The 22,471-nt window shown below is 38.7% G+C and overlaps 1 protein-coding gene across 2 annotated transcripts in view; it reads left to right on the forward strand.

Moving 5' to 3' along the window:
* HHAT (hedgehog acyltransferase) overlaps positions 1–22,471 on the forward strand; it is a 191,610-nt gene that overhangs the window by 70,120 nt on the left and 99,019 nt on the right. For both annotated transcript variants that reach the window (XM_064709041.1, XM_064709042.1), the window contains exon 9: positions 7,501–7,536. In XM_064709041.1, the coding sequence (XP_064565111.1) occupies positions 7,501–7,536 (36 nt within the window). The remainder of the gene's footprint in view (positions 1–7,500; positions 7,537–22,471) is intronic.

Below are 22,471 nucleotides of genomic sequence, written 5' to 3' on the forward strand. Positions count from 1 at the left end.
TCCAGTGATTGGATAAGTGAGAAACAGAACCAATTTGTTATTTTAAAGCCTCACAAGTAGGCAGACTTGTGTGCAATTTACATACACACTGCCAATGGCTGATGCCTGCTGAACATTCTGATTCTCTTTCTGTCCAGGAGATTACAGGGGTGAGGAGGAGTCACTGCCTAGAATCACTACAACTTTCCTCAGGCTTTCTGATATAATACAAGTTCTGCATTTAAACTGAAATAAAGCAAGAAAACATATTAAGTCATGAATTGAATTTGTAGGCTGGAGGCCACTAGCATTGTGAAGTGTTTTTCTGTGGTCCTCAAAAGAGCTTTCTCCTTGTGGGTGTCTTACTGTAGGTTAATTTTAATATGCAGGTCTCTAGCCTGAGTTCCCAGCTAATAAGCAAAACTGTGCAGATGAAGCTTTGAGACTTACTAACAGTTTCTACTTGGAGATGAAAGTGTATCTAACAAAATGCACACTGAAATTGGACTGTATTCTGCATTATGCAGATTGTCCAGAGTCAGTCCAGGTATGTTTCTGCTTCCCATGAAATCAGTGAGGGTTTTGTGTTCATTTTGATGGTGTCAGGATTTCACTGTGGATTTCCGCTGTTCTCCTGGGTACAGGAAGCCCTAACTTCTCCCTGTGATGCTATGCAGTAAATCCTTCCCATATAAAATGTTTAGGGCTTTTCCTTAAAGGGATCAGACATTTACAGAGGTCTGTTTCTGTGAAGTAATGTGAATGTTGGTGCATTTGCCATATTGGTGCTACAGAGCACTTAGAGCACTGAGCAGGAACCTCTGCATGGAGGCATCCAGCACAGGCACAACCCAGTGGCAGCTTTGGTTATTTTAATAATGGAGGGAACCAAAAGGCAAGTTGGTATACTGCTGAATCATTCCAGGAACAAGCACAACAAGGATTCAAAGTGTTTTATCTAAGCATGAAGTGTTAAAATTCCAGGGTCCTTAAGCAAGTGTCACAGAAGGATAAAGGTACCTTCATGTATACACAAGTTCTGCTTATTATTGCTGTAACAAGAAATTGTTTGTCAAAGATATGATATAGAAGCATTGACAGTCTTCATATTTTCTCTTTCAAATAGCATAGATTTTTATTTTTACTGTTAGGTACGTTTTTATATTGAAATAAAAGCTACTAGTTTACTGCATTGCAGATGGTTAAAGTCAAAGCTTGCAAACAAAAGGGTCCATTGAAGCTCGAGATCTAGGCTTAGCAATTTCTTAATATCTTAATGTTCACAAGAACATTGAATTCTCTTAAACAGGAATCTTATCATTGGATTAAGCTATGAATTGGTTTTTTTCTAAGTGGCATGGTAAGAGTAGAGAAGCATAGGAAATTGTAGGATTTGAAGAATGGTAGGAATGCCAAAAGAGCTCCATATATGCATTTGTTCCTAATTTCAATACCATATCAGTGGGCAGACTGGAATCTGTATGTGGGTGGAATTCACGAAGTGTCTTGCACAAATTGAAAGGCTGATCTCAAAAATGAGAGCTCCAAAAACATCTTTGTATGTGGCAAAAGAGTCCTCAGAAAAATGTTAAAATGTGACTTTAAAGGCTTGGTGTCCAAAAGTCTGTTCTATAATTTAGGTAACAGATGAATCCAAACAGATTGTTGTATTGGACTGGGTTGTATTTTTCATCAGGCATCTCTATCTTCATTTTAAAAACTAATACTACTACACAATATTCACAGTTTAAGTGAATATTTTCAGTTTGCTTACTGTGTTTATCTCTCCTGCAAAATCTTCTGTGACAATTTAATTGTTGTTTTTCTATTTGAAGTTTTACATCAGCTTTCTAAATAGTGTATTCAAGTATGAAGGCAGTTATGTTGTTTAGAAGAAGAATTGTGCTGCTTGTCACTGAAGAAACAAGCTTTATCTGAAACCTACACCTTTATAGCAAACTTGCAGAAAACTGAATGAATTCAAGCCATGGACAGGCAAAAGTGTCTTTTAAAAATAGAGATGGCTTTCCTAGATGTTTATTTAATAATCAAGATGATGGTGAATCAATTGGTGGCAGTCACTTCTTGAAAAATACTTATTCTGTTTGGTAGGCTGTACCCCCTCCAGGGGATTTGCTTTAGCAGAGTTTTATAACTCATTGAGACATTAAATAATAGCACTTACAAAACCTGCATATAGACTTTAGTATCTGCTTTCCTGGTAGTAATCTAACTCTTCAGACAAGACTCTAAAATTGTTCCAGATTCACATTGCACACTTGTAATTATTTGAAATTTGGAAGCATTCATCTTTAAGGCATTGCCTGCTGGAAAGGTTGCCACAGGCAGCATTGGTAAAAGCATGAGCAGATCTAGGAGAATCCAGAAAAGCAGTTCTGGGAAAAAAGGGTAATTCTTTTTACAGAGTCTTTTGGGCATCCCTGCTGTAAGGGGCTGCTCAGAAATAAGGGCAATGAAGCAACTTGAGTGCTGTGTCAGTGAAGGCAGCTGTCATTCAGACTCCTCAGTCTCCAGTGCAAAATATTCTGGTGTGGGAGAGACTCTTGCTCAGCAGCTCACTGGCTAAATGCCACATTTATTTGCAAAGACAGCCAGTGGAAGTGCTAGTCTTGCAAACAATTCTGCAATTCAATAGGACAGGCTGCTTTGAGGCTATGGGAATGGGTTTCACTTCCTAGTGTCAGGTTCAGCCGCATTTTAAAGAAAGGGCCATGAACCATTGTTGAAACATTGCAGCATTACAATGCTTTTTTAAAGAGATGTTGAATACCCAGAGTGCTGAAGCTCTAATAAATAACCCACTTGTTGGATTTCATCACTGCCATAAATGGCAAGCAGGCTGATTTGAAGAGATTTAAGTGTAATTATATTGTTTGCTCCTGTCCTGCTTATAGAAATTACACCATTCCTTTCTGCATTCAAAATTGTTTATGTTCAGTGGCAACATGACTGTTTTTAAGGTGTCTGGGATATTTCTGTCTACAATGCAGTGTAGTCTCTGGGTACACAGTGTCACAATTGCCTGTCTCCATCTACGTTACTAAATTTTATTTTTCTTTTTACAAATGGCAAACTATCTACATAGCTCTACTCCTCTGAAGGTAGGGCCCACAGTAAGAACCAGGCCACTATCTGATTTTGAGTGCTGATGTACTGACTGCTTGCAGAACATCTTTCTGAAGTCCATGGTTAGCCAAGCACTTCCCAGATGATGCTGCACACTGTGCTGTACTTTGTTTCCAGGAATAGCTTGCAGCCCAGCAGTCCTGGGGCAGAATTGACAGGAGATAAAGCTGTACTGGTTTCTCTTCAGCACATGGCTTAAAAATATGGAAGCACAAAATCAGAGTTGGGCAATTGACATTATTGGAATTGGATTCATAAAATATGGCTCTAGTAGCTGGCTTAACTTTGATTCTTGTAATCTTGGCATGTGTTCAGTATTTACATTTTTTTATATCATTGTAAACCCTTGGGAATGAGATCTCACAATCAGACCTTGTGAGATCAGGGTCCTTTAGTCGTCATGCTGGAATTGTGAATTGTAGTACCTAACAGAGCTAATGAGTAGCAGTTTTCATCTAGGCAAGTCCTTAAATACGATAGGCTGGTGCACTTGATTGAATATAAAAGCTGTGTACTAGAGGCTCACACAATTCTTCTTTTGAAGAACCAGCATTTAGACTTCAGCTAAAGGAAGGCACAGTTTTGTGAAAGTGGGATTATAAACAATCCACTGGATGCTATGTGCTTAAAATTTTAAAATTTTTCCTTCACCATCTTTGTTCTGAATGAAAATTGCCGACAGGTTATTGCATAATGCATTTAGCTTTCGGAGCAGAAACTGCACCTCTGAAATAATTTTGAAGCATCTGCCTGCAATCATACATTTTTCTCCTGCAGATACATTTTCAAAGACTGTATTTTGGAAAAGGTCTTTGTTAGTTTAGTGTATGCATATTATTGGTCACCAATCTGTAGTTGATGTACTGGGAAAAGACAAGTTTGATGATGAGGGATTATATGTTTAATTTTTCATTGAATTGTATCAAACTAGAGCTTCCATGCTTAAAAGCATGAAAGTTGTGTAAAAACTGTGATCTAAAACTGCCTTACAGAGGAGCAGAATTAGGGATGCTTTTATAAAGAAAATAGCCATCAAATTGTCTGTGCTGTCTATAATGATTATGAAATTGAGGTTAAATATATCACCCTTTTATTGTTCCTTTGGCTAGTTAAGATTTTGCTTGGTTCTAAGACCATTGCTATTTTGATAAACTAGGATTTACTTATTTCTCCAAAATTTGAAATACTATATAGCTATTGATATTTGAGCAACGTAGAGAATTTAACTGGTAAATAATTTTATACTCATATAGTTGAGGATATCCTTTCTCTTGTTATTTTAGACTTTAATGAAACCATGTATTTTGAAAAATTGCATTCATTATAGCATTTCTGAAACTTACATAACTGAGGCATTTCTGAAATTTATGTGACTGAGGCACCCTAAATTGCAAGAACTACCAACTAAATCCTGTATTTTGCAGGGAACTTCAGGATTTAACAAATTGTGTGAAGTTGGTTATAAACTTTGTTTTAAAATCAAGTAAATATGGGCATCTTTTGTAGGCAGTAGACAATCCTGTCAGTGTGCATATGGCAGGTCTAATTGTATGCTGATTGTGGGGGACACTGCTGTGCCTTATGGTTGGAGTCCTCTGTTGAAGGGATCACTATGAAATTTTTAATGCAAATAACATTGTGATTATTTGTTCTCTTTTTAAATTTGATGAAGTTGCTTATTTCACCCCTAGTTACAGCCTTAACACTGCTGTACAAACCCTCTTTTACTCTTTCTAACATTTCCATCTAAGAATGGAGGGATTAATTGCATCTACTAGATCCGTTTCCATTGCTGCTTCACTATATTTTCACTTTACTTGTGGACTTAACTGCAGTGTGTATTTAAATATGAAAGAGAAAAATAGTAAAAAGTGTCTGTAGTAATATTTTGTCAAAATCAGTCTCCCATAATTCTTTCTTTCAGTGTTTTTGCCTTGCACAATGTTTCTATTCATTATCCCAGGTGTCTGTAGACAATACCCATAGCCTTAAGTAATGCAGCCATTTATCCCATTTACAACTTGAACTTGTTCATCCTTGATATTCCTGCTTTTGGAACTAATCAATGATACTGTCTCAAAGTGTCTTTAAGATCTAACTGCACACTCAGACTATGCTGTATAATGTAAAAATTCTGTTGGTCATAGTGTAGTTATATCTTAAAGGGCTGCTTACACTGTTTAGAATTCAAGATTTTGGGTAGACTCTTGAAATGTATCAGTACAAAATCAAAACTGAGGAATAATGGACCCTGTGTATGCTGAATTATATCTAGTGAGACTGATAAATTTTCCTTCTTCTTATTTATTGTAATAAATTGGTTCTATGCATGTTTATTTTTTTATACTTATTAAAATATTTCCACAATATATCCAATGGCTAAAGCCCCTATGAAATAAACTTACAAAACTTTTCTAATATCAAGTGTTTTAGATACATGTTTTATATCAATATATATGCTTTTAAAATGATGTTTTGAAAAGAGTGAAAAATGAGGGAAAAGGTGCCATGTCACGGCATCTACAGCAAACTGTCTTGTTTCCTTCCCTGTCTAAACCCACTCTGCCTCAGCTTTGTCCACCCCAATCTCCTTCAGCTCTGATATCTCAAGTTAGCAGGACCATTCACTTTTCCTGCTTTTGGTAAGCCACGTCCCTTGGCTTTGGTTCATTGTCAAAAACAGTGATATTTTTATGTTCCACATCCCTGCCCACAAGCAGCTTGGTGTGTGTGTCCTGTCAGAGACTGTAGCAGGTTTGGTGATTGCCATGGAGGGCAGCTGGGAGAGCTTGAAAAGATCAGCCTGGCTGAAGATGTGCAAGGTGGCTGTTTAGCATACAGCTCTCTCCTGAAACTGTGCAAGTTTCTTCTTCTCCCCTTCCCAGCACAAACGTTCCGAGTGCTTGGTCCTAGGAAGAAAAGGTTTTCAGAGCTAAAAATACAGACTGTGTCCAGCTCCAGTACAGAAAACTGTCTGTACCACACAGAATGTTTTAGTGAAGAGAGGGAGCCAAAACAGTATGTATCTAGGCAGGAGGAATGCAGAAAGATAACTGTATGCACTTCATGCAGTTTAATTGCACAGTAATATAACAATAATATAAAAGGTGGAATGATTTCAGGAAAGGGTTATGAAAAATACAGATTTAATGATGACCAGGTACGTGTTTCTGGCAGGATGTTTTCCTGTTGCAAGGCAGCTTTTCTGTGAGAAATTCATTGCTCTCCTATCTACCCTGCTGAACAAGTGGAATTTCCTTCCCTGTTAACTCCTAGAATTTCTGCAGCTTGTTATCTGTCTGCTGTTATCAGGATGCATTAACAATCTGATGATTTCTCTTGCTCTTTCAGTTAGAAAGCGGCACACAGCAAGCACAACAAACTGTGTTGTACTCAAAATGACCAGTTAGGTTTTTTGGAACAGAATGCTCAAGAGCTTAGTATGTGCCAAAATGTTTTCTGTGTATGTGAAATATAAGCCCATTCCAGATCATGTCCAGTACTGGGAATAAGACACTTGCATTTTCCATTTGTGTCATGATGCATGCAGCTAATCTGGGATTATATGGATAGTCCCATAAAACTGGCATATACTTCAGATGTTAGGTAAATGTCTCAAATCAGCAGATGCCTTCCTGTAGTGTCAAGGATTTGCCAGTGCATTGTTCATGAGCTTGGTTCTCCTGAGGAAGGAGGAACCAGAAAAGGGGAAGAAATGTTGACAACTACTGTCAATGTATATTGTTTGGGCTGAAAATTTCAGACATGGTTCTTGTAATTTAATGTGATCTAACTTGTACTTACTGTCAGAAGTCCTCTAAGTTAACTTCCTTACTGATGTGAGTGGAACACACTTGCCAAGTCTGGTTCTTGGAAATTCTATATTTGAAGGAGACATAAGGGGTTTTTGATGATTCTTTATTGTGGGGAGAATTCATGACAGTCCCTTACATTTTACTGCAGTACAGAGCAGAAAAGGGGAAAGAGACTCCACAGCACACAGGATTTACTTGCATATAATAGAAAATATACTGGTGATTAGGATGCTTACATTATTTCCAGTAACAGTATATACATATTTTATGCTTTATGTGTGTTATAATACTCTGAATGTTAACACTTCATTGAACAAATACTCCAACAAGAGATTTGCGAGCTTTTTAACATGCACCTAAATCTTTTCATATAGTGATCATCTTAAATTCCACACATCATTACAGAAAGGAAGTTGTGTGTTACACCTTTGCTCTTTGCTGCATCAATTCTAGTAACTTTATATTTGGTATTATTGTTTTGAAACACAGTGTTTGTACAAAACTCAACAGAGTAGTGTTTTTTAATAATTAAAATTTAGTGTATTTTTTTTTCTTACAGAAGTTTTGACGTTGGCCTGCATCGCTTTCTGGTCAGGTAAGCTAATACTTGCTTTGAATTGCACTCCCAAATTGCTGAGAATGTTTAGGCTGAATGTTAGCTGAGGTTAAACATTCACTCCCTGCAGTGGGATGGGGGACAATTGGAAGGGTAAAACTGAGAAGAGTTGTGGGATGACAGAACAGTTTAGTAGGGAAATTAAGAGCTGAGCCACACACAAGCAAAGCAAAACAAGGAATTCATTCACTCCATCATGTGTAATGGTGACTTGGGACAACAAATGTCACAACTCTGAACATTCCCTCACTGCTTCCTTCTTTCCCAGCTTGGTGTGCCAGGTGTGACACCATAGGGTGTGGGATATCCCTTGGGGTCACCTGTCCTGACTGTGTCCCCTCCCTCTTATGCACCTCCCAGGCTACTTCTCTGTCATGTGAGGAGCAAAACAGGCCTTGACTGTGTGCAAGGGCTGCTCTGCAGTAACAAAAGCATCCCTGTATTTTCAGCACAAGTGCAAAACACAGCCCTTTATTAGCTGCTGTGAAGGAAACAGACCCTATGCCAGCAAAAACATGAAAAATAATTTCTGTTGTTATAAGCAGAAATCACTATGTGAATTCAGTATTACTTTATACTTTCTGTGGTAAGTTCTTCTTTTGTCCTCTGTTGAGTTTTTAGTTTGAAAAACTGTAACTATTTATCTTTGTAATCTACTCAGTGTCACTCTATAATGAACTTCTTCAGGAGAACACTCAGAAAATTTCAGTAAAATGTGAAATGTGAAAATCTTAATTTTTCTTGCACTGAAGACAAGCTTTAAAAAAAACTCTTTGCCATTGGTAACTCTAGTACCTTCATATCTTGTAAGAAGTGCTTGAATGCTACAGAAAATTTGTAATGTGGAGGGGAGTAATGTATTCTCATAAGAAAAACTAATTTATTCAATGTGTACAATGGACTGTCTGAAGATGAATAAGGAAAATGGAGTCATTGTTTGAGTGCTTTGGTTGATGATATTTAGAGAGATGAAGCAATTAAAGAAGGGCACTTCAGCAAGAAAAGGGAGGTTAATGCATTTGAATTCTACACTGAGAAACTGGTTTTGCTGTTTAGAGTTTTTTGTGTGGGCAAAGTCACAGATGTTCACCAAGAATATGTTTGCCTTCATTTTTAATACAATACCTATTACCATCCACTCATCTTTACAAAGAAGTGTAGTGGGTACTGTGAAGGATGAATTTTTCTGTGGTCTTTGGGCACTTAGAGAATTAATTCTATCAGTTATTTCATCCTCTGCGATGTCTATCAATGAAGAACTCCACATGGGAAGAATGAACCCAGTGTGTATGAGTCAGAGTACACTGGTTGGGTCCCACCACAAGGATCAGGTGCTGTTAGCCTTTCCTTAAGTTGACTTTGCTGCTGGACTTTTATTTTAGGCTTCTTTGTCATATTTCCTGGATAAAGGCTGTCTTAAGCCTTCACACATGAGTTCTTGTGGCTTTAATGCAGTGGTTTTTGGCACCAGGTATGAGATCATACAAGCCTAGGTTACAAGGAAAATTTGGTTTGTTTTAAGGTTGCACAGGCCAACCCACTTCTCATACCTTTGAGCTGTAGACTTTCTGTATTTCTTTCTGTGTAACATTACAATGTTTAACAGACAACTCCCATTGTGTCAATATTACTGAATGTACTTCTGTTTTCGAGTTCTCAGACAACTGAAAATATAAATTCAGGTATCAGTTCTACAAAATTAGTTACACCTGTATTTTGACAAGCAGATTTTGTTTGTAAATAATTGTATAAGAAATTGTAATCTTCAAATTGAGACATGGTTTTAAAGATGCTACTTTATAAAAGAAAGAGTGTCCAGGAAAGTCTTCTGGGAATGCATATGGCTGCTTAACCAAGAGTAGAATCCTGGTAAGCATTGATGTACTAAGTTTGAGACCCTGGTAATGCTTCTGCCATAGAATATTTTCATTTGCTTTGTACAAGGAGTGTTATATTATTTTCTCACACAGCATTGCTTTATCTCCCAAGGAGATGCAGTATTTAAGTTGTATGTTGTGTGATCCTGAACTGCAAATAATCATGGGATTGGCCTGAGTTGAATGTCGTCTTTGACTCATGTATGATTTTTTTTCAAAGCCAGCTGTGTGCTGTGCAGTTCCTCTTCTAACCTTAACTTAGACATTTTCAGCCTGTTACCTCCCTCTGTTAATTATTCTGTTACCTACATCATCTGCTCTCTCTGTAACTGTGCTACTAAGGAGGAAGTAATTTTCTATTGCACCAGAATGAGTTTTGTGTGGTGTTTCCTCAACTAAAAAAAAATAAAAATCCCTTTTAGTGAGTGACTTTAGAGTGGGAAACAGATTTGATATTACTCTGTTCTGTTGGTCTGCCTTGTGAATATTTGAAAGTTACTGCCTTTTTTTGCCTAGACAGTCTCTGCTCCCTAGAACTTGCAGTTCATCTCCTGTGTTCATAAGGTATCTGTCATACATATTAGACTGTTCTCTTCACAGTTATCATTTCCATGTGAAATTAAACAGTAGGAAAGAAAGAACCTCAACCCAAACAAGCCTGAGTTGCAGGAAGCATTGAAAGTCTATGAGGTGGGATTTGAAATGAAAAAGAAATTATATTATTTTAAGTATAATGGCTCGACCCTGCCATGGAACAGGGAACCCAGTAGGACACTTGCAAATACAAAGTGTGGGGCCAACAAAATTAAAAATAGTCTCTGCTAAAAGGACAATCTGCCTAATTAAATGCTGATTGAAGGAACTAGGACTGTATGTACTGTTAGCCTGGTATACACAATGGCTTCTCCAAGTGAAGCAGGACACAAAGTATACAAAGAGTTACAGCTACACAAGGTTTTTTCTCTGTTCTTGGTAAAACATTAATAGAAAATAATTTTCCATCTGTCTATGTCTTGAACTGTACTTTTGATGCTCTTCTAAGATAGCCTGGAAAAGTTTAAAAATACCATGTTTTCAAATGCACTATGGATAGGTACATATACTGTAATGTGTTGTGACTTGGACTGAACTGGATTCTGGGACTAGATTTTTAATTACTGCTTGCAAGCTGAAATCAAGTGGTATCATGGAACTTGTGTTTGTGAAAGTAAAGTGCCATTGAGTATGTGGGGATCTGGGTTTTGAACATTTGTTAGCTATACCATTATATTTGAAGCAGGGATCCTGGAAACTCACCAGGGAAGGATCAGTACTTTTTTGATGAAAACTGAGGTTTGGTAGTACTAATGGAAAATATACTACTATACTTGGAAGGTTATTTTCCCAATGTTTTCACACAATGATGTGAAAGAACCTATTTGTTACTACTTTAGGATTACCAAAATTAATAATCATGTATTTAAATCACATGAGTACTATACAAAGTGTACTACACATGAGTAGTATATATTACTGCTATATAAATGTAATATATACATATTTTTCCAATGTGACTTCAGAAAAAACAATTCTTTTTCTCCTAAATCAGAGGATTCTCAGAATGGAGCAATAGGTGTATTTTCAGAGTTAAAAATATATAGAAATAGCCTTTAGCATAGCAGTTTAGAGGAGAAAGAGTAAGAGAGGCTGCCTGTTGCTCTTTGCTCACTGAAGCTATTTTATCCAGGCATTTCATCCAGGGCTGAGAACAGGGCATTGGATGAAATAAAATTGTTAACTTGTGGGAATATTTACAGTCCTGATGCCAAACAGGACTTCCTTTAGGACAGCACTGATGAAGACAGTGGGGAAGAATGACAGTTCCTGCAGGCATGATTCTTTTGAAAAATCTCTATGCTTTCAGCTCTGCTGTGCCTTTGAAAAAGTGTGAATCATACTCATTTCAGTAGAGATCTGGCTTTGAAGAGAGCTGCAGGACCACGCACCCCCAGTGTCTCCAAAAGGCATCCATCTGTTAGCTCACCCCATGGTTTGCAATTACTTCAGCTTGTTTAGAGTTGCAGGTAATTTAGGTTAGCTTAGTCCTGGGTGCAAAGGTACTCTGAATATATGACTTGGAAATCACCCACTTTTTAAGTTTTCTCAGGTAAAGCATGGCACTGTTTACCTCTAGGATCAAAATCTACTGTGTGGTGACCTCTACTGATTTTTAGTTAGGAAAAGGACACCTCTGTATAAGGGCAGAATGATCCCATGGTGAAAGAGGGGATTATGGTTCTAACTAAGGTATGATTATGAAAGAAGAAATGGAAAAATCTGTTCATCATCTGGCTCAACTGCTGTATTAGTTTGCTGTGGAATCCCGTGGGATCCCACGTCTTCAAACTGTCCCAAGCCAAAGAAATCTATGCTCCTGCTTGAAAAGAAACCCAAGCAGACCTTTTAATCACTGCATTGAAAAAACCCCGCAAAAACAACTGACCAAAAAACCCCAACACACACAAAATTTTCCATAGTAACAACCCCCAAATCTCTGAGCTTCCCCTTTCTCTTTAATGCACACAGGTCTTGGAAGTTCAACGTATGCTGCAGCAACTCCATTGCTAGGTAACCCCAGTGATGATTCTTGGCTCCAAGAGCTGGACACAGATTCTGTGTGAGGTTCAGAGTAGCACATGGCCCTCTCTTGGGAACCAAATACCACTGCTAATGCTATTCATCTCTGCTGCTCTTTTGATTGTAGCTGCCCATAACATACCATTGATGTGCTAATACATTGTAGCTGGACTAGACAGTGCAGTTTTAATGAGATTCCACTTTTCTCCAGCAGCATTGATAAAGATATGTGGATAGACACCTCTGCCTTTGAAAGTGCTAGCTATCCCAAGCATGCATTCTTTTTTCTTTGTTTTGTCAAGAGATTTGACTTTTTGGTTCACTCTGTGTCCTGGATACCTAGTGAGCCTTAAAGCATGCACAGCAGTCATAGAATCATCCAATAGCTTTTGTCCTAAGGGGCCATTAAGGATTGCCTAGCCCATCCTACCCTGGAATGAGCAGGTACAGCTTCAGGTAGGTCAGGTTGCTCAGGGCCCTGTCCAACTTGACCTCAAATATTTCCAGGCATGAGGCATCTACTGTCTCTCTGAGCAAATTGTCCCAGTGTTTCATCACCCCAATTATAATAAAAGTTTTCTTCCTTCAATCTGTTTGAATCTACCCTCTTTTAGCTTGAAGCCATTATGCCTTGCCCAGTTGCGGCAGGCTCTATTCAGCATCTGTCCCTATCTTTCTTGTAAGCCCCCTTTAAATCTTGAAGGGTTGCAGTAAGGTCTCTCTAGAGCCTTCTCTAAGATGAGCAGTCCCAACTCTCACAACAGTGTGTGCCCAAGCTGTTTTCTGAAGCAAACCCCAATGTTTTCCCTAGAACACAAATTTGTGTGTGCTCCTGGGGGTCCTTCACACCACTAGGCCACTCGTTTCTCATAGGTGGTGTGGATACAAATACACCAACTTTGTTGTCCTGTGCGATCACCTGTAATTCCTTAGTAGTTTTTGCCCTTGGAACTTCTCTTTTCAGGCTGGCATTTTAGTCAGCCTTTTGCCATAAAATATGGCTACAGTGCTGCACTCGCCTTCCTTCAGAGGAAAAGGTGGTGCCCTATAGAACAATTTCTGCATTTTATGGATTTGGCTGGTCTATTCCAAATAAGGTTAATCCTAACCGGTATTGCCAAAGCTTTGTACCGCTTTCCCTGAAAGTCCTGGATGACTGGTTGGAGCAGATCTGTTTGACTTTTATGTGTACCTGTGTCAATGGGAGACCTACAGAATAAAAAAATACTATTTTCTTTAGTATAACCTGTGGTATGTCTATGACATTTTTATGTATCTATCTCATTTTTCTCACTCGAATCAGTGCTTATACAATAGTATTGAGTGAACAGTAATGTGTCTGGATAAAGGAAAACAATTTATATCTATCTTTAATCATCAAAGTAATGTAGACAGTAAAAACTGCTAATGCTGCACGTGATGCACTGCATCATTCCATTTAAATCTACTGATAGGCTTCCAGGGGAAGGATCCAGTGATGCTTACTGGTAATTTGTTTGTCACGTGCAGGTAGGACCTCTGGGTGTAGAATATGTGTAACTTCTGTACTTAAATTCTCTTTTGGGTCATTTCTGCCTCCAATTCCTAGCCTATTTGCAAAGCAAGGAGACTTGCAGGCTGTGAGACTCTAGTAAGTATTCTAGTCTTGAATTCCTGGGATCTTTGTACTCCTCTGGAAAAGTGCAGATAAAGCCAGTGGAGATAGCAAAAGCAGTATTTTCAGTCTGGAGTGTCCAGCTGTGATACAAAGTTCTGGAGCAGACTACACAGAAATGGGCTGTTTCCAAGTGGTGATTCTTCCCATCTTTGGGAACATTGTGACGTAGATGTGGTGTGATGTGCTGAACAGCTTTTGTAGGGGCTTACTTGAAATTTTGTGATTGTTAGCATAAATTAAACCTAAATATGTAGTCTTGTTTGCAATAAACACAGTTGTGATAATCAATAGATATGATTGAATTGGCTTCATGTCTAATTTAAATTATCATTTTAAGGTTAAAGCATTTATTTCATTGCTGTGAAGAAGTGGTATTAGCTTAGAGAATTCTTTCTTACTTTCAATATGGGTCCTTAGTGTTTCTGCAAAAATCATTTTAAAGTTTTAAAACAGAAGAGAATAGCAGCATCCTTAGAGATGTCTGCATGGAGAAGTTGAAAAATATAGCTGTTTTTATAAATACTGCAGTTACATGCAGCTGTATTACAGACTGACTCCTGTGAGCTCTGCTTTCAGATGCACTGGAAGTCTCACAATGTTTGCTGTTGTTTGTAATTTTTGAATGGATCAGCACTGGTCTAAATGTGTTCCTATTGAAAGCAGTGATGAGAGTGAAGTGGTGTTAATAAAAAGGAAAAAAAAAACCTCAGTAAAAACCAACAAGCTGGATAGTGCTTGGAATCTTCTAAAATGTTCCAATTTTTTAGACCAACATGACCACTGCTAAAAGTCTATAGTTAAACTCCTGTGGATTGCATTGGGAGGCTCTGTGAGTGTTCTCCTGTGTGTGTATTGAGCACAATTGTGAACTGTACAAGTGACCATGATGTGTGAAATCAGTTGAGGTGTCTTATAGTGTCCAAAATACCTTGTTTGTTTTAAAACAAGCCAACCTCAAAAACTTGATGAAACAGTAATAAAGACTAAGTGCTAAATTGCTTCAGAGGAATTGCAGTCTCAAACACCTTCTCAGAATGAAACTTTTTTTTTTTAAACAGCAAACAATCTGTTGTTATATAATGAATTAGTGTAGAGCATGTTGCAAAAATAAAGCTGGGGTTTGTATAAACAAAACTGAATCTTTATGTAAATGTTATGTAAATGTGACATTTAACTTAAACTGTTGGAGTGGGGAAGTTGGGATTAACAATGTACAGATCTCATCATGTTTATGTGTTGCAACTGTGAATTAAAACAGTTTGTTATTTTTGTTGCAGGGTGTTTGAATTACTATCTATGAGTAAGAAATACACTGTGAAACACGAAGTATTTAAAGATTCAGCTCATGCTACTTTCAAATAATTTTACAGAGTATTTTAGCAGAGCTGCATCAAATATTGCATTTCAGTGTATTGGAAGAAAGTGGGTGCTCAGCAGTCTTGAACCACCTGTGATTTTAAGGATTCTGAATTTATTCTTTGTGTAGTCCAGGAAGTTATGTCACAGGAACCTTTTGTCCTTAAGTGCCAGAATCTGGCTGGAGTTCACATGTGATTTCAGTCTGAGGGACTTTGCATCTTATATTTTTATGTATTGCATCAGCTTCCACCAAGCACTTCTAGTTGAAGCAAAGCATATGTAAATTTTCCGATCACATAGAGTATAAGTTTACAGAAATCTGCTTCATTTTCTTTGCTTTTTGGTTAATTCTTTTGTCTTTTACCCTTTTAACGTTGTCTTTTTTTCTTCTTGTGGTAGATATTTGTACTTTAGCATGCTGAGAGACATGATTACAGCTTTCATATAGGAGGATGGGGCTGGTATAAACTTCAGTCTCAAAGTTGTTGTATGTTGTGTTGCAGAAACCCACATGCTCTTCAAAGTGGAATTGTTAAGATGTAGACCAGAGCCAGAAAAAGATAGGATGAAAAGAGTACTCTTTTCTACTCTAGCTTCTGGTAAATTAGTTGTATGCAGCTCAGTAAATGCCATCGCAGCCAGCACACGCCTCAGAGTGAATCTTTGCCGCCGGCCCTGCTGCTGCTCTGAGCTTGCCGTCCATCCCCCCGCCGAGAACAGACCGTGTGCCGAGCCTCCCGCCTGTGCTCCCTGCCGCGTGCGGGAGAAGATGAATCCCTCGGTGCCCGTGGCTTTGCGCTTTCTGCCCGGCGGCTGCTCCGGCCCCGGGGCAACGCTCGGGAGCGGCGGCGGGGCCCGGGCTGCGCTGTGCCGCCGCCGCCGCCGGGGGGCGCTGCTGCCCCACCCGCCGGCCGGGCCCTGAGGGAGCGGCGGCGGCCCCGGGAGCTGCTGAGGGAGCGGCGGCGGCTCTGGGAGCTGCTGAGGGATTGGCGGCGGCCCCGGAGCTGCTGCGGGCCGTGGCACCGGGAGCTGCTGCCGGCGGCAGCCCCAGGCTGGCCGCGAGTCCTGCTGCGCTGCTGCCCGGGGGCGGTTGGGCTCGGCTTTCTCTAGAACCTCTTGGGGAATGGCATGCGAGTCCATCAGGCTGCCCGCCTGTTTTTTGGAAGATGGTCCCGCTTTAGGAGATGTGCATTCTAGGAGATGCGGTCTATTATACAATCTCCTCTGCTTTTGTGCCTTTTTTTCCTGAAAGCACCAGATCAGACAGGAGGTAGCTGGTATAAAATACAAGCTTTTAGGAAGAATTGCTCAGAATAACCTGTGTAGCTTAGCACCAGAGAATACAGAATGATTCCCTTTATCCCTGTGGGCAGGGAAGCTTGCATGCCTTTCTCTTCCTTGGCTACTTTATTGGGTGGAGTGTTATGGAGACAGAAGTGTTCTGAATCCTTTCATGAAAATCATGGGTCTTTGGCTCATCTGTGTGCACAGGGTCAGCTTGCTTCACCTTGCCTGGGTCTAGAAGTAGATTTGAGGTGGTTGTGATACAGCATGTCAAAGCAAAAACCCCTCTAGATGTAATCCAAAGCTACATATGTTTCTCATGTCATGATATCTGGGTAGAGCATCATCAGGTGCATTATTGAAGTAGAGAGAGAGCATCCTTCTTTTATGGCCCTGCAGTATTTCAAGCAGATTGATACCCTGGTAAATCATGTGGCTCTTAGTACACAGTCTGCTTTCAGTCCTAATCTCCACTACTTGGTCCCAGGTTCTTCGAATGGTACAGGAGAGTTTATAGAGTTAAAGCAGTCTTACGAGTTTGAACATCTAACTTAGAGCAAGGTGCAAAGTGCAAAAATGGGAAACAAATGAAAAAGAAGAAAGGATGAAGCAGGAGGTTTGATAACTCATACCTAATTCAGGTAGATCACCTAGATTGGGTAGTTTTGAGGTTTGTGTGGAGGTGAAAATTCTTTCAGACGCCTGAGTGGGAGCATCAGACCTTGGTGCCAATGTATCTGTCTGAAGCAGTATTGATTTCAGTAATAAAGGCCAAGCCCAGCACTTGACTCAGTTATTTCCACCACTGATGGTAATGTTGGTGTGTTTAGAGCTGTAAGCAGAGAAGGGTGAAGTACAGTGTTTAAAAGTGCTGCCTGTGTGGGGTGGGAGGTGTTTTAGTGATTGTCAAGCTGGATAGGATACCATATTGAAAACCATATTCTCTCTGGATTGATGCCTAAATGGTGTATGGAATTGCTGAGTGCAACTTACAGGCCACCAGTGTTATGGAAAGCTCTGGAATCCATCTGCAGAGATGAATGCTGTTCTGGCTGACCAGTGGTACTGTCATGGAGGTGCAATTCCAGCTTCACTGTGGGAATTTAGTGAGATCCGAATTTCATCCTGAAGATGTCCGTGTTTTTTCTTTTCATAGATGAAGCAGGATAATGGTCATCCTTTATAAAGTACTTTGAGATCTGTGGATTAAGAATGCTATATAAGAGCTCAGTGATGTTTAGTGTAAGCACTTTATGTAACATCAAGAACAGATGATAAAACAGGACAGGAAGGAACTATTGGATTTAGACTTGTCCTATTGCAGATATGAATTTAGAGCCCAAAAAAGGAAATAAAGTGATTTCAGTCTGTATGTGCTCTTAATTGCATACATTTAGGTGGGTTATATATGTAGATAGGAAACTATAGTAAAAAGTGCTCTTTTAAGCAGCTCAGGTAAAATCAAGAGAGCATGTATAAAATACACAAGTTAACATCATTGAAAATATGTGTTATGGCGTGTTGTTTAAGGGAAAATTCTCCTTTCCTAGCTCCTAAAGAAATTAGGCTATGTGAATCAAAATTTCATGCAGACTTCCATCTTAGAGGTGACAAATAAATAATTGCATAGATTTCATGCTTTTGAAGCAGTGAAGGGTCAAAAGCTTCAGGCTTCTATTTATCTTACTGTCTGAAATAAGTGAGTAAAATAACATACTGTAGGCTTCCTATTCCAGTCCCAAAATGTAATTGCAGTACTTCCGTGCAGTGCTGAAAAACAAGCTAAGTCATGGCAACCAAAGGATAATTCTTACTGTCAGCTGTCATATGGTTCTTGCTTTCTTTGTCCTGGAGAAGATTTATCACTTTCTTGCAAGCAACGTAGCTGGATACTTGAAAAGTTGATTCCACTTTCCAACCATCCTCTGCTGCTCTGTTCTGTGTGAACAGCAAAATGCAGTTTGCTCGCCTGAGTTCCGTGATGTAATCCCAAACTTGAAAAAACACATTAAATAAAGAAGAATTCCGAATTGACTGATGTAAAGAGAATCAGGTTGTATAAGTAATAACTATTGCTCTACAATTTTTTGTGAATACTAATGCTATGTAATGAGCATTATCTCCTGTAGCTATAGGGATAACAGTATTCTCTGTGCTAGTGCTTTCAGAGACAGTTGTAGTAGATTTAGAGATTATTTAAAATGTATCTAGCATTTTGGTACAATGAATTGCTTAGCAAATCTGGATTAGACTATTGCTCTGAAAATATTAAATATTGGACATGTACTAGTGAAGCACAGTAGTTTTAAATGCAGTCTTCAATTTTTTGACCAGTGATGGGGAACTGACATTAATGTAAAGAACAGTAGTGTTTTTCTTTGGGTCACTCATATATATGTACATGTGTGTGTATATGTGTGCATATATACATATGTATTAGAAATACATGTATATATGTAAAATATATTTCCTGGATGGATGGAAATGGAGATTCAAAACAGGCCATGTCTTGCTCAGGTAAAAGTTCTTGTTTGAATGCCCTCAGAGTGTGGCAACAGCTCAAGGGCAAATATTGTTCAAGAGTAACCTAAGTAGAGTTGATCCTGCCATGGAGAAGAGATTAGCTGATCTCTGCAAAATTCACAGATTGTCTAACAGAGTAAGCGTGTCATGGACAGAAATTTTTGCAAACACAAAGCAACAGTGAAATATAGAATTGCCTGTAGGATGGTAGACAGGCTGATAGTGTTTAAGCTACACAAATTTCCAGAACACTCTTTAGCTACAACACAGCAGGAAAAATGTTGCTTCTTAGAAAAAAAATATGTCTGTCTCTGAATGTTATGTAAGTAGACTGTACTGTAATGCTTGAGTCATCATCCCGGGAGGTATTTAAAAGACATGTAGTCATGGTGCTTAGGGACAAGGTTTGATGGTGGATTCAGCAGTGGACTTGATTATCCTAAGAGTCTTTTACAAACTAGACAGTTCCATGATTCTAATTAGCACCTTTTGTTGGGATCAGTACTGCAGGACTGCTGTCACTCCCAAAGTGAGCTGTGCTGCTGTGTGATTGCTGTGCACACCTAAGGCCAAGTGCTGCCTCTTGACTGAATGAGGTTGGTATCCAAACATCAAGGACTCCAAAATACCTCCAGAATTTTCCGTGCTGGGTTCTCCCTATAGAACTTCTGAGCTTTTGGTGGCATGTCTGGAATCTTCCCAGTACTAGTGGTACCACAAAGTTCATGCCATCCTTCCTCCAGGCAATAAGAAGCCTAGTTAAAATAAAAGTTTATAGGAAATAAAATGACCTGATTTAGATGACATTTTTGCTTCAAAGTGCTGTTATACAGAATTAACCTTTCGTTTATGGTGATGACTTGAGATAAGAACTACTTCTTTATTAGGAGTAAATTAGAAGTAAATGATTAAAACCGCAACTTTTGAAATTGATAGAACTGGAGAGCAGCCTTTGATGATCAGTAAGTTTTAGCTGATTACCAAGCACGAGCTTTTACTTACATGCAAGAAAACTGCAGTTTTATCATTGGTTTCAAGGCAAGGCATCATCTTCTACTGAAAATAAATGACTGATGAAATGTTAGTGAATGAACTTGGGTCAAGGGCTTCCTGTGTGAACATTCAGTTGGGGTTTGTCCTATATGATGCACCTGGTAGCACCAGCAGTGAGTAAAGGTCAGTGTGTCTTAGGGCTCCACTGGACAGTAAGCTGTTGAAACAGACATGACATATGGTGGGAGCTTTCTGTTATGTAGATCTTAATAAATATTTCATTTCTTCTTGTTTATAGTGTCTTGTTTATAAACTATGTAAGCAGCAAAATGGGCATGGTTAACAAAGTAACCATGGAAACCTCCTTTATCTCCCTCTCTCTGTGGAAACATGTTTTGACAATAGTTATGATTTCTTCCCCTCACTGTGATTTGAACTGGACTAACAAAATAACTCATAAAAATTGTATTTTAAGTTATTGGTTATCTGGTGACAACCAATATTTGTATGATCAGCATAAAGAGGGATTTTGCATTCATTATCATTGCAAGAATAAAGTACATGCCTCCAAATTGCTGTCTGTAGCACTAGTAGCAAGCCGTGGCTGGACAAAATACACTCCTGCATTTCTGAAAAATGGGATCTTCCAATTTGTGATTTAAACACTTGATAGTGCTTAAATTGTGGATGAAATGTTTCATACTTTTTGGATGGTAGGGCCTATTGTCAAAGTACAGGCAGCTTTTGCAGAACAACCACCTCTGAATCTACAGAACTGACAAAAAGCAATGTGAAAGGGAATATAGTGTTTTATACTTAGAAGCCATTAGGCTTCAACATTAGAAGTACCAAAAAAAAGAAGGCCAATGTTAAGGCTAATTTGCCTTTCTAATTAGTTCCTTACAAAATAAAAATTGCAGATAGAAAATACATATTTTACATAATCTGAGACAATTTTAAGAAACATGTAAGTATGATAAAATTTGGTGGTAATACTTCACATTTGTATTTTAATTCTGTACTCTCATTTCAAGATGATTCTCTTTATGTTAGCATAACAGTAATTAAGTTTAAACTCAGTAGGAAGGGTTAGTGCTCTTTAGGTTTTATTAAATGAACAAACTGTTTCACTAATTTAAAAGCAAATTACTTTCTTGGATTAACTTTGTTTCAGTGATTAGATACAACACAACATCTATTATCTGAATGCTTTTATTGCCACTTGACTTACTTGAGAAGTCAACTCCAGAGTAACTTCTACTGATCCTTCAGTGTCGATTGTTTATTACAGTACTGCTTGTCCTGGATTCAGTCTGGTTTTAAGAACAGCTGTTGCCAGGTTTTCTGTCACTTTGTCTTTGCTTTTATGGGCACAATCCTGGTTCATCAAAGGTGGATAACTGCCTCTGGAAGATTTTCCCTGCCTTCTCTTGGTCCAGATTGCAGAACTGAAGGTTTGTTGATGTTTGGAACTGTCTGATCAGAGCTTTGCGTGATGCCATTGTTATAATGAAATAATTTTGCATTTTTTTATTAATGTTATAATGAAATAATTTTGCAATTTTTTATTAATGTTTTTGCCTTTTTATTTTGTGATAGTACAGGGCATTATCTTATGCAGGTTTTCCACTGCCCACAGGACTTGTTACAACAGGCAGTACTTAAGACCTGACTTCAAGTCAAGAAATTTTATAGAAACAATCAGTATTTCACTTCTATATGAAAGATCAAACTTGATAGGGACAAAGTGTTTTGTTCAGCAGGAAGAAATTGCTCCTGCAGACCAATCTTCTGTTATTTGTACTTTCCTGTAGATGTGATATGCAAGCTCTTTATTTTGGTTTTGATTCTCCAAAATTAATAGTGACAAGTTAGCACAGCTATAACTAAGTGAAAAGTTGTGATTGAATTGTCCGTGATTGAAGGGTCTGAAACACGAGTTCTTTGAAGAGCAGCTGAGAGCACAGGGGTTGTTCAGTCTGGAGAAGAGAAAGCTCAGGACTTTATTGCCTTCCACAACTATCTGAAAGGTTGTGGCAAGGTGAGTGTTGGTCTCTTCCAGGCAGCAAGTGACAGGAGAAGGGAAAATGGCCTCAGGTTGTACTGGGGAGGCTCAAGTTGGATATTAGGACAAATGTTCCTCACTGAAAGCGTGGTTAAGCATTGGAACAGGCTCCCCAGGGAAGTGACTGATTTAGCATCCCTGGAAGTTTTCACAAAACAAGTGGACATGGCACTTCACAGTGTGGCTTAGTTGATAAGGTGGTGTTCAGCCAAAACTTGGACTTGATGATCTTGCCAGTCTTTTCCAACCAAATGGTTCTATGGTTCTCTGAGTTTCTGATCACAATCGGTGTAAAAGTTTTATGGTGTGTGCCAACAAAACTGCAGATGTAGCACAGTTACACAGTGATTGCTCAAAGAAGATGTGATCTTATTTATGTTACCAAGTTAAAAGATATTTTGGTGCTAGGAGGGAAGTTACCTGTATTACAGAATATTAAGCTTTGTTGCTTTTTGGACAGTGCTTAGAGAAGGGTGTGAAGGTCAGAGGCATAGAGCTCAGAAGGGAGTGTCAGAAAGTGAGTGTCTAATACCATACGTG

Source organism: Zonotrichia leucophrys, chromosome 3 (genome assembly GCF_028769735.1).
Source record: "Zonotrichia leucophrys gambelii isolate GWCS_2022_RI chromosome 3, RI_Zleu_2.0, whole genome shotgun sequence".
Taxonomy (NCBI): Eukaryota; Metazoa; Chordata; class Aves; order Passeriformes; family Passerellidae; genus Zonotrichia; species Zonotrichia leucophrys.